Raw genomic sequence first — 12,453 nt, forward strand, 5'->3', positions numbered from 1 at the left:
AAAAAAAAAAAAAAAAAGTGGGTAAAAGTCTGACAAGAAACAGGATGACTGCAAAGTGTCTCCTAATGAGATAACTGCCAACACAAAGAGAAAAACAGAAATTTGCAGAGGAGAACCATGGCAGACACAACTCTGACCAAATAATCTATTAGCCAGAGGGAAGACACACTGATGTCATGTCCTCCTGATCGGAGCGGAGAACAGTATTGCTGGTGTGGCGCTCCTGCCCCAAATGCAGAATCTCCACCTACTCAAGGGAAAACATCAGATACACCCAAATTGAGGGACACGTGGCAAAATAAACAGTCAAGGCTCCTCCAAAGTGTCAAGGTCATGAAAGACAAACAACCTGCGGCCCCGCTCTAGGTGGACGGAGTCCACAGATGGACAACCAGACTGGATCCTGAGCCAGGAACAGGGTAGCAGTGGGAGAGCTGTGAAATTGTTTAATAACCGTATTGCTATTGATGTGAATTTCCTGGCTTAGAGAACTATAAACTGTCACACAAGATGTTAACACTGGATGCGGCTGTGCAAAGGGTATACAGACGGGCACTTTGTGTAGCATTTTTTGCACCTTTTTTGGGTAAGTTTAAAATTAGTTAAAAATAAAAATTATACTAAAAAGTTGTATACAGTCAGCCCTCTGTATCCATGGAGTTCAACCAACCACGAACAGAAAATATTCAGGAAAAAAAATTCCATTAAGTTCCAAAAAGCAAAACTTGAATTTGTCATGTGCCAGCAAATATTTACATAGCATTTTATTGTATTTACAACTATTTACATAGAATTTGCATTGCATTGGGTATTAGAAGTAATCTAGAGATGATATAAAGTATATAGGATGGGACTTCCCTGATGGCACAGTGGTTAAGAATCCGCCTGCCAATGCAGGGGACACGGGTTCGAGCCCTGGCCTGGGAAGATCCCACATGCCGTGGAGCAACTAAGCCTGTGCGCCACAACTACTGAGCCTGCGCTCTAGAGCCCCCATGCCACAACTACTGAAACCTGCGCACCTAGAGCCCGTGCTCCGCGACAAGAGAAGCCACCGCAATGAGAGGCCCACGCACCGCAATGAAGAGTAGACCCCGCTAGCCGCAACTAGAGAAAGCCCGCGCACAGCAACGAAGACCCAACGCAGCCAAAAATACATACATACATACATACATACATACATAAATTTATAAAATGCTATAAAAAAATTAAGTATACAGGAGGATGTGCGTAGATTCTGTGCAAACACTATGCCATCTTATATAAGGGACTCCAGCACCCTCTGAGTTTGGTATCCGTGGAGGGTCCTGGAACCAATCCCTCACAGATATGAGGAATGCTAATGTGAACTTTACAATAAATCCATAAAACTGATATAATTAAAAATAAACCCACATGATGCATTTCAAACATGGGTGTGGGTGCTCAGGAAGGATGGATGGAGAGGGGAGTGCTGTCCAAGGGGCCTGGTCACAGGGTCGCAGAGGTCACGATCAAGGACGCCAGCATGGATTTGGTGCTAAAAAGAATCTCAGGAACCCAGGACTCATAGGGTCACAACACACCGCGTGTGGTCTGAAACACCACAACCCAGTGTCACCCAGGAGAATTACCATCTATTGAGTATTTATGCCTTAAATGCATAACCACGTTTAATCCTTATAACGACACTGTGAGGAAGGGGCTGCTATCATTATTCCCATTTTACAGGTAGGAAAGCTGAGGCTCCATGGTGCAGTTAAATAACTTGCCTAAATGCACACAGCCAGGCCATCTGAGTCCAGATTAACCACAGCACTGCTTCTGAAAAGACTGCTGCGGAGGCATGCGTCCCCTGGACTGAGCTGGAGGCACAGAGTGGCCCATGTTCAGTCCTCCCACCTCTCTGGGCCTCTCTCCTCATCTTTAAGATACGGAGAACAGTTTGGGGGCATCAAGAGCTCAAGATCTCTTTCAGCTGGAAAGACACTAGGTGGGTCTTATATTCACACTGAAGTATAAATGACTGGTGTCTAGTACTTTCTGATCAACCTTGACCAACAGGTGTGTTTGAGCATCCGTCTGCCCTACCATGTCCCGGGGAAGAGATGTTGAGATTTCTCACCTGGGCACCGGGAGACCAAGTGTGAAGGGGGAAGAAGGCTCTGGGGATCTCGAGTCTGCAGGGGTCAGTCATCTCAACAAGGGGAAAGGGAGCCAGAGGTCCCAAAGAGAGCATCTGGCTCACCTACTGGCCCAGGTCAGCCTTGCACAGGCAGGGGCTGCAGGGACAGGCCTGGAGGAGCCATCAGGGCCGGGTTTGGTGCGGGGGGTCACTCGGGAGTGCCTCCTGAGAGGGCGGGTCTGTGGGTCAGGAGGAAACAGGGGTTCCCAGCAGGGTCTGTGTAAGGCGCCGGACAGGCCCGAGCATCTCCGTGTGCCGGCAGATGAGCAGGAAGCCTGGCATCTCGTCCAGAGCCGCCCTTTTCTCAACTGAAAAAGGGGATCATTACAGCCCCCTCGGGAGGGTTAGCACCAAGGGGAGGAGAAGCCGCCCACCCAGGGCCAGGCCGGCCCTACGTGCTCTCCTCACGACTCCCTGGGCGAAGGCGTTTACCTCCTCTGGGCAGGTGACAGATGGGAGACTCGCCAGGGCTCAGGACTGACTCGGGCCCCGGGGCGGGGCCAGCTGCCTCCTAATGTGGACACGGGGTCCACCTCGGCCTGGCCGACAGGCGGTGCGCCACCACCACCTTGCGCTGCGGACCCCGCACCTCCATCTGAACGCGGGGTCTCTGCCTGCACGGCTGGAAGTGGCTGCCGTGGGAACGAGGACAATGTTTCTCCCAAATGCCCCAAAGTCCTGGAGTGGAATCAGGCACCGAGCACCCCACGCCAAGGCCCCCGCCTCCCTGTCAGCCCATGGGGCCCGAGCCTCTTCCGTGGCCACCCGCTCCGGCGGTGTGTCCAGGCCTGGCCTGGCACCGGTCCTCCCTCACACCAGACCCCTCGGCCCCGCGACGTGGGCAGGCTGACACCCGGGGAGCCCCGGGCAGGTAGGTGCCACAGGGCCAACTCCTCACACGCCCACTCGACAGGTGTGCGAAGCATCGTCCTGGTGGGTTAATCCAAAACTCCAGCCTCCTGCACAAAATCGGGGCTGGAAGCTAATCCTGACTCGGGAGTAACAGTCCTTGGGGGGCTACACCCCTCTCCTCTTTGTCCTCCGAGACTCCAGGCCCTGCTACTAACTACCAGCTTCTGCCACGTGCCTCCCACCCAAACCCCGGGCACCCTGTGGGACCAAGGGGAGGAGCTGAGAGCACCTGGGCGCCCACCTCTGGGCCACACCTGCTGCAGTGGACAGGGCCAGACTTCCCCACACCTCCCCCCGAGGTGATGACAACTGCGCGTCACAGACGAGCAAAGGACTCTTGAGAGGGCCAGTGACCGGCCAGGCCGCACCAGTGGGGCTGAGATTTCAGCCCAGGCTTGTCAGTGCCGAAGCTTGTTCTTTTCCATTACAATGTATCGCTGTTCTCAAAAGGGACAGGACTTTTGTTTCCTCAATAACCACACGGGGCAGAGACTCCATGACCGAAGCAGGGATCTTGGCTGGACAATGCCATCGCCTGGACACCAGAGGGCACCCGGGGGCAGTGCCAGCTGGCGGTGCAAGAGCAGCAGGGCCAGAGCCCACACTGCGTCCGTCGTGGCCTCGACCCCTCCTCGTCAGGCCGGGAGCCAGATTCGGGAACCACTGGCTAAGAGGACACCCAGATGGCGTGGGTTCAAACCCCAGCTCTGCCCCTAGTAGCTCTGCGGCCTTAACCGACTAGATTCGATGGGTATCAGTATCCTCACCGCTACGGGGTGGTAACAGTAGTGCCTTCCTCACAGGGTCATCGTGAGAATTAAATCAGCTCATACAGTGCTTGGCATGCAGCTAGTGCTGCCGGGGTGCCACCTGAGCGCTGACAAAGCGGCCCTAGAGGAACGGTGACCTGCAGGCGCCACAGTACTGGGGACACAGGCGGACCTGGGGCCCAGGCCTTGACTCCAAGGCTCCTCCCGCTCTCTGCTCTCCCACCCACGGCCCTCCGGCCCCCTCCTCTGAGTGAGACCCCCCCGACTCGACCACACCCCCCCACCCCGAGGCAGCTGCCCTGCGGGAATCATGTCTCCCAGGCTCTACGGAATGTCATTTTCTCTTTGCTTGGTGTCTACATTACTCCATTTCAATCCAGCCTCCAAACGGCCTGCAAGATGAGCCCTGATTAAATTCCCATAAAACCACAGGCAGAGACGCTCGATCTGCGGTGTGCACCCCCCGTCCCCAGGGAGGCCCGGCGTCCGGATGGCCATCTGTCACCCCCAGAGCGCATGTGTGGGAGCTGCCGGGGCAGCCACACCTCATCGGCAGCCGTCTTGGAAGGGCTTCTGAGCCCTTTGCCCTGTGGCCTGAGACCCTCCACCACCTGCTGTCCCCAGGGCCAAGGACACAAACCCACAATCTCCAATCACAGCCCAGCTTTCTCGCCCATCGCTCCGGCCAGCTCAGGAGCCGGCTAGAGCCTTGCCCAGGATCACCTGGCCTAGGGCGGCAGAGCCAGGCCTTGGTCTCGGGGCTTCCACCTCTAAACCCCGGCCCTATGCGGCAAAGCAGGTGCCCACGAGAGAAGAGGCCTGCAGATGCGTGTCCAGCAATCTTGGCAGGTGACGCAGCCTCCCGCTCCCCGCAAGCCGGCAGCAGGCAGTGTTCAACTTCTGGGAGGCTCCTGTACTTGGTTTGGATTGGATCCAGGTTCAGTGCCATCTCTGCCTCTGGCTAAAGGGTGTGGGTGCAGCCCCGCCCAGAGGCAATCACCTGTTAGGGAAACCTGTGGCCCAGGCACTCTGGGGTGGATCACTCCGTCAGCCTACTGACCTCATGTTGTATGAGTTGTTATGTGGAAGGAACATGCTGCTGAGGCCACCCCTGGCCAGCTGGAAGGGGAAAGGTCATTCCAAGAGCCATTTATCCATGGCTGCCGCAGGCAGGAACCCACCTCCCGGAGGGGAAGGCGGACAACCAGTTGTGCCCCAAACTCATCCTCCCCATTCTGCCATGGTGACGGAGCTCCCAAATGTTAGTTGGCCACATGGTTGCCCAGAATAAAGACCACTTTCCCCGATTCCCTTGCAGCTCAGTTTGTAACTCGGTTCTGACCACTGAGGTATGAAAGAGCATCTCTGTAGCTGCCAGAATTTTTCCTTAAAAGATACCCAGGGCTGTTTCCTTTTGCTTCCTTTTTCTTAGTCCCCTCTCCATCTTAACGTCTAGACTGTAGATGTGGTGATTGGAGTTTCAGCACCACCTTGGACCAAGAGGGCCACACCAGAAGAACAATGAGCTGGGGGAAGCCTAGGTCCCCGCCATCACTCGCCAGCACCGGCCAGCCTTCCTCTGGGCTTTTACGTGAGAGAGAAATGAAGTCCATCTCATTTAATCCACCCTCCAGGTCTCTGCTATGGCAGCAACTTTGTCAGCGGGTTTCAGACTGACACATCTGCAGCCGGAAGGACCCTGCCTCCCCTCCAGGCTCTGAACTAGGAAAAGATAAGCTCTGGGAGTGTGGAACTGAGAGGGGGCCAACCACGAGGAACCGCCCAGGTCCTCAGACAGGTGAGGCTGGGAGCTCCGGGCAGCAGGCCTCACCTGTCCCCCACAGCTGATGCTCTGTACAGAGACGGATGGCCCGCCTGAGCGTGGACCCTCGGTCCAAGGGCTCCGCCTGTTAGCCCCGGGAGACCCTCCCCCTGTGCCACAACCCACCAGCCCACCCCCAGCGCCGAGCAGGGAGCCCTGTCACCTCCCTGCAGCAGCCTCACCCACTGCCCTGTCTTCTGTGCAGGCACCAAGGCTCTCTGAGGACAGGGAGAGCCACGCTGGCACAGGGGTGGCGACAACTCCAGGAGTTTCTGCCAAGCCCCTTCTCCCAACACAAAAGCGGTGTCACCCGGACTGCTGTACTTGCGGAACTGAAAGGGTAACTACGGCCCTTTACAGCAGGCCTAACAGGGCTGCGAGCCTCCAGGAATCGCAGGAGTGCGGCAGGGCAGCGCCAGGGATGCGCTTCCCAGAGCAGGTTCTCGGCATCCGCGCCAGGAGCAGCCTCGCCTCTGGGAGGATGGGGGGTGGGAGCCAGCAGTGCTTCCGCATGTACCGCCCCGGGTGGGCAGGAAAAGGCTCCAGGAAGTCCCAGCCTCTGCCTGCCCTCCTGGAAGAATACCAGCCCGGCTCGGCGTGCACGATAAGGAAAATCCAGGGTGCAGCGGTCACGGCCCACCCACACAATTCCTGCTGGCCCAGGACCAAGCCGGTCTTGAGAGTTTGGTCAACAAGTTCTCACTGGGCCCCCTAGCAGGCAGCCCCTGAGCTGACCTCACCTGGGTTGGAGCTGAGCGGGGTCTGTCTGTGTCCCGCTGGGGGCCAGTCACCAGCACCTCACACCTGTGGCTGGGTGGGAGGTCACCCTCCCAACAGTAACAACCATCAAACTCTACCTCTAGGCCGCGTCTGCACCGCCTGTCTAAAATGTATTCTCATCTCCTCACTCACCAGCTCACATACCTTCAAAGGCTGCTCTCAAATGGAGTTTCCCAACTGCCCAAGGTGTCCGAAGCCCCCCCTCTGACCGATGGTCTGCAAGTCCACACAAGCACCCCACTTCAGCTCCCTCCCTGCTTCGCTCACACCCCTGCCCTGTCTGGGAGGCTTTCGCCCCCTCGGTACTCACCCCCCAAGGGACAGCCCTGCTTCCTGTGCGCCCTGCGGTCCAGCCCGCTGAACACGCACGCTCACACTCCAGGCCTGGGCTCACCCTTGACCCCAGCCCTGATTCTCTACCCATGAAAATGGAGACAGGCTCCAAGATCCAATCCAGATGCCTCGGCGCTTTCCAGTATAACAGGAGCAGGAACAGTGGCTCCCATTCCTGGGTGACCCCATACTGTCATCTCCTGTCCCTTCGCAAATAGTTGGCATCTAACACACACACTTCCTGGGAAAAGGTGGATTTCCTTTCCAGAATCAATGTTCAGCCAAAGCATCACTATAGATCTTCCTCCTCATCTGGGGGTTCTGGTTCAACCCAGGGAAGGAATGCAAAGGGAACGGAAGTTGACACGGTCACTGACCACTCCAGACCCAAGGATGGGACGATGATAGCGTGTTGAAAAACCCTGCCTGCTTTGGGGCCCCCCAGGATGTCACGTCCACGTTGTCTCCTGGTGACGGCCAGGCACCCAGGGCAAAATGCCTCAAGACCTCTTCCAGGACAGCCAGGTCCACCAGCCAGCTCTTGCACAGAGCAGGTTCCTTAGAGAACTAAGCACTCAGCAATTCTCCTGACCAGGGTCCATGACTGCATCCATGCCAGGTGCTTGCTAGATCCAGGGCCCTCTGACTATGGACATGAGAGTCAAGCTTAGGGGTTAGGAACTGGGGCGCCTAAGTCAGAGAGACGTGGCCAGATTCTAGCTCTGCAGCTTACAGGCTTGTGTGATGTTGGCACACCTGTTAACCTCTCAGAGCCTCCTCTGCAAAGCAGGGAGGATGGATGATCTGGCCCACCTTCAGAAGCACCAGAAGAGAGAATGTAAGAAGAAGGCTTAGCCCAGTGCTGGGCACACAGCATGTACCCAATAAATCCTGCTCCTATTATTCCCATGCTGGTCCCGTGAGCCAAAGCACCCACTGGTCCAACCACCACATGAACAACACCTGGGGCCAAGTCACCATCCAGGTCAGGGTTCAAGGCAGCCCCTTTAGGTCACACACATGTGGCCTGGATGGCAGGAACAAGGGCTGCCTCTCCTGCCTCTAAGATGGATTCTCACGCAGCCCCAAGGCCCAGGCGAAGCACTTTCTCTTAAAGTTAAACAAGAACCCTCAGCAGGGAACGCCTGGACCAGGGGGAGAACTACGAGGTTACTGTTAACGTGAATCTTTCCAGAAAGCCCTTCTCACGTAAACAATCACCTTGGAAAGGCAGTCTGACTTCTCTGGAGCTGCCCTGCCCTGGGACGTGGGGAGCACGAGTCCTCGGGGGCAGAGGCCGCAGCTGGCAGGAGACGCTCCCGCCTGCGAGAACAGAGCGTACCCCGCAAGGTCCAGCCACCACATTACATATCTCCGTGTGTTTGATTAAAGGCCCTTCAATGTCTCTGTTTGTCTCTTTTGCCCGGTTACATAACTCCACTCGCCCGCCTGCCGCTGAGCTATTCTACACACACTTCTGCTCTCTAACCACTGTGTTATCTGGATACTTCATCACCACTCGTGGGTTTAAGACAACAAAACTTGAAGTGGTTGGAGCCACTCTCCCAAAGAGAGCACCCTAGGGCTTTTACTTCCTAACTCCGCTGGTCACAGAGGGAGAAGGAAAGGCCCTCCCCAGAACGTACAGCTGCTTCCTGGGTCAAAGTGCTTAAAAAGACCAGACCCCCGTCCCTCCTCCCACCCCACGCAATGACCACCTTGTGTCCACGAGGTGGGCCGACCGACACGGATGCTGAGCCACTCACGTCCGTACCTTTCATGTAGGCCTCGATCTTCCGGATGAGCTCATAGGACTTGGACCGGTCAAGCAGGGTTCTGATGGCGGGAAGGGGGTCCAGGACAATGGTCTCAGGGTGGGCATCAATGTATTCCTGAGAGGAAAAAACACTCCGGTTAGAGAGGGAAGACTGATGCTGAAACGAGGGTGACAAGCAAGATTTCATCCCGCGTGCCATCCCCACATCCGTCTCTCTGTTCTCCATCCCCCCCACCAGCCCTGACTTCTGGTTGAGGCATCACCTGGTCTCAGGAAACTGCCTCCACCCACTCAGCCCCACTGGGATCACGTGACTTTGGTCAGACCAATCAGCATGCTCCACCTCCTGGGGCTGCTGGCTCAGGAGAGGACATGTGACCCGAGTCCATTCAATCAGAGGCAGGCTCAGCGCTGTTGCTGGGAATGCCGGGACAGGCGCACTCTCCCTCCCTGAGGACAAGAGGAAGCTGGGAGACCGGGCAGCTGGGAGCAGTCATCCTGGGATCTGAAGGAGAGAGAGCTGATGGAGCCCAAACTCAAAGTGGAGCCCAAACTGAGAAAACAGAGCCGAGAAAAGGAGAACAACTCGGTTCTGGTCAGCTTGTTCAACTCCTGGATAAAGCCTCACCTGAAACCCGATCTGCTCCACGGGTGGATTATGCTCAATGAGTGGCCAGCACCCTGCACTGATAAGGGTTCTGAGGCAGGGCTGGGGAGAGTGGGATGCCAGGATTCAGTAGGTCTGTGGGAAGGTGATGAGACACTCGCCATGGGGCAGCAACCCGGCCCGCAGGTGCTGACTCCAGTAAGTGCTTATTAATACCCATTAGCTTCACGGTAGACCATGGAAATGCAAGCAGAACTATGATAAGATTAGCCTTTAAGGAAGTTACAATCTTCTTGGGGAAATAACATTAAGGCACATGAGGAACAAGAAACCATTATTTGCAATGTAATTCAACAGAAGACAGAGCAAGATTTTTCCAGGAAAAGAACTCAGGGATCTTGGGCCACCATGAGACACCTCTGTGATTCCAAGAGCTCCAAGTCACAACAGGGGGCTAGAGCAGCTTGTCAGGAAGACAAAGTAAATGAGAACCCCTCTGGCTCTAAAACTCCATGATTCTATGGACACAAATGGGGGATGCTGGAGTAACAGGAGAGGGGCTCAGAGACAAGGCTGGGTGTAAGGAAGGCCATTCACTAGCTGTTGTTGTTACTGTGGGTTGAATTGTGCACACCCACCCCCGGATCTGTTCAAGTCCTAACCCCCGGTCCCTGTGAACGTGACCTTATTTGGAAATGTCTTTACAGATGGAATCGAGTTAACATGCGGTTATACAGGATTAGGAGGGACCCTCATCCATTAACTGGTATCTTCAAGACGAGGCAAATTTGGACACAGAGACACACAGGGAGAAGGCTGTGTGAAGACGAAGACAGTGACCGAGCTCAGCTACAAGGCAAGGATGGCCAAGGACCACCGGCCACCAGCAGATTCCCCCTCAGTCTCCAGAAGGAACCAATCCTGCAGACACCTTGATTTTAGACTTCCAGCCTCCTTAACTGTGAGAGAATGAATGTCCGTTGTTTTAGGCCACTTAGTTTGTGGTACTTTGTTACGGGAGCCCCAGGGAATAAATACACCAGCTTAATTCACCCCTCCCCGTCCATTCCACAAGATCTGTTTGTGAGGTCAGCAGAGGCCAGGAGGAAAAGCCATAATGCTTCTCTTCTAGTAAACCTTATCAGAAAAAAGAACGCTCCATTTGGGATTTTTTTTTTCCCCTGGTGAACCTATTTTGGTTCCTAGTAATCATTTTTAAGAGCTCTCAACACAAAAGCCAGAGATTCATATCTACCTCTCTGAAATCTGTTCCTGCCTTGTGTTTCATACCAAAGTAGCTGGTTATGAGCTCATTGGTGTCTTTTTCTCTGGATGTTTAAGAGAAGTCTCCGTCCCTGAGGGGTGGCCAGTGCACACATCTGGGGAGGCCTTCTTCCCGTCCTCACACCTGTGAACTCCACAGGGCCTACACGCTCTCGCCGCAGAAGGTCCTCTCCCAGCACGTACATCTGCAGACCCAAATGCAGAACAGAAGCTGCCTTCGCGACTTCCTCCTCCTCCTGAGAGCCTGGCCCGCTGCCCTGCTCATACAGAATAAGCAGGCAGCTGACGCAGGAGGGCCCACGTCTGGCACCCACAGGGGACGTGGGAACGAGGTGAGAGATGTCTGTAAGGAAGGTCTATCCAAGGATATACCTTGGATAGGTTCTCTCTCCTACAGCCTCACTTCGGGGTACCGAACCTCTCTGCTGCAGGCTCCCCAAAGGGAACTCTCCCCATCAGCACTGTTCCTTTACCGGAGCTTGTTCCTTTGAACCAGATCTACGCTGCCACAAGAGCATGTCATTCGTGAGACACCAAGATCGACATATACGACCGAAATCATGTTAATGTCCTCGTGTTAAAAGGTCATCCACTCAACAAACTTCACAGCATCCACGGCGCTCAGGGCATCGTGCAGGGTGCAAACAACACTGGACGAATGACAGCCTTCTAGGTTTTCCCCTACCGCATCTGGCCAATGAATTCACGTTCTGGGCTATGAACTGAAAGCACTGCAATGCCCTCACCACCCCCTGCCAGGAAGCAGTGCAGTACAGAGGGGAGAGCAAGGGACCGAGAGCCAAGAAACCCAGTCTCCCGCTGTGATCACCTGCCGCTGTCGCCTTGGGCGAGCCATTTGGTTTCTCTCGTCTCAGTTTCCTCTCGGTCTGTGAGTTGCGAGTATAAGTTGGAGAAACCTAGGAGTAGTGTTTAGGAGGCACACTTCAAGGCTACACACGGGGCTGTTCTAGAACAGGACGGGCAGCCACTGGTAGAGGCATTACAGGTAACGGCAGGGACACACACAAGCTCACTGCTTTCCTTCAAAAGGAAGGCGACATCAGAGACGTTGCTTCGACGGGCTGGCCCAATTCTCCCCCAACCACCGAGGTCCAGTAAACCGTGACCCGCCCTCAAATATCCCCACCGCAGTACCGAGAAGAATGTCCACATGGTTGCCAGATAACACAAAGCTGGTTCTGGTTCCACTTTTGTGCATTAGGGCAGCGGCCTTTATAGAGAGAACTCAGACTCATTAAGACGTGAACTGAAGCCAAAGAAGCTAGAAGAAACCAAAGGGGGGGAAGATGTGACAAGCAGGCACCAACAAGCTTTTGAGCCGGGATGAAAGCATCAGAATTAACAGAAGAATTATTCCTAAACATGATCTCTGTTGGGACGAGGACAGAGAGGGCAAAGAAAGAGTTTTTCCAATCACCCCATTATCCACAAGCGGATTTTCTTCCAAGCCTTTCAGTTTATCTATTGTATCGCAGGCTTCATGCATTTTTCACAGGTCTCTTAGAATTACCAAACAAATTGCTGGAAGGGTGAGCGCCCTATTACTGTTTTATCACCACTCGGAGGAAGAAAGGCCCAAACCGTCCCCACGGCAAATGGTAAACACATGTTCTGTTAGACAGCCTGCCTCGAAACACCTAGAAAGGGATCCTGGAAGTTAACAGCGAAGAGCCTGGCTTTAAGCAGCTAAAGCAAGGGAAACGCAGAGATATATAGCTCGGGGTCAGCAGGGCCAGGAAGAAGTCTAGAGAATACTGACAAAGGGGCACAGATGGGCCAGATGCCCCACCACCACCACCACCACCAAGGCCCATGGGGTGATGACGCCAAGAGGGGCACCGGGCCCTCTGCTGGGCTGGGGAGGAGTGGGCAGGGGTCAAGTTTTCCCCACTGAGAGTCTGAGCCGAATGAGAGATGAACCGAGATGAACATGAGAGGTACCATTTCCTCTGCAGTTCCATCTATGGCCAGGAAAGGAGCAGG

At 54.8% G+C, this 12,453-nt stretch overlaps 1 protein-coding gene across 3 annotated transcripts in view; it reads right to left on the reverse strand.

The window, feature by feature from the left end:
• The window catches only part of ITPK1 (inositol-tetrakisphosphate 1-kinase), a 212,833-nt gene that overhangs the window by 36,544 nt on the left and 163,836 nt on the right, over positions 1-12,453 (reverse strand). For all 3 annotated transcript variants that reach the window (XM_059914865.1, XM_059914864.1, XM_059914863.1), the window contains one exon: positions 8,556-8,673. In XM_059914865.1, coding sequence (XP_059770848.1) covers positions 8,556-8,562 — 7 coding nt within the window. In that variant the 5' untranslated portion in view covers positions 8,563-8,673. The remainder of the gene's footprint in view (positions 1-8,555; positions 8,674-12,453) is intronic.

The sequence above is a fragment of the Balaenoptera ricei genome, chromosome 2 (assembly GCF_028023285.1).
Source record: "Balaenoptera ricei isolate mBalRic1 chromosome 2, mBalRic1.hap2, whole genome shotgun sequence".
In the NCBI taxonomy this organism is placed as follows: Eukaryota; Metazoa; Chordata; class Mammalia; order Artiodactyla; family Balaenopteridae; genus Balaenoptera; species Balaenoptera ricei.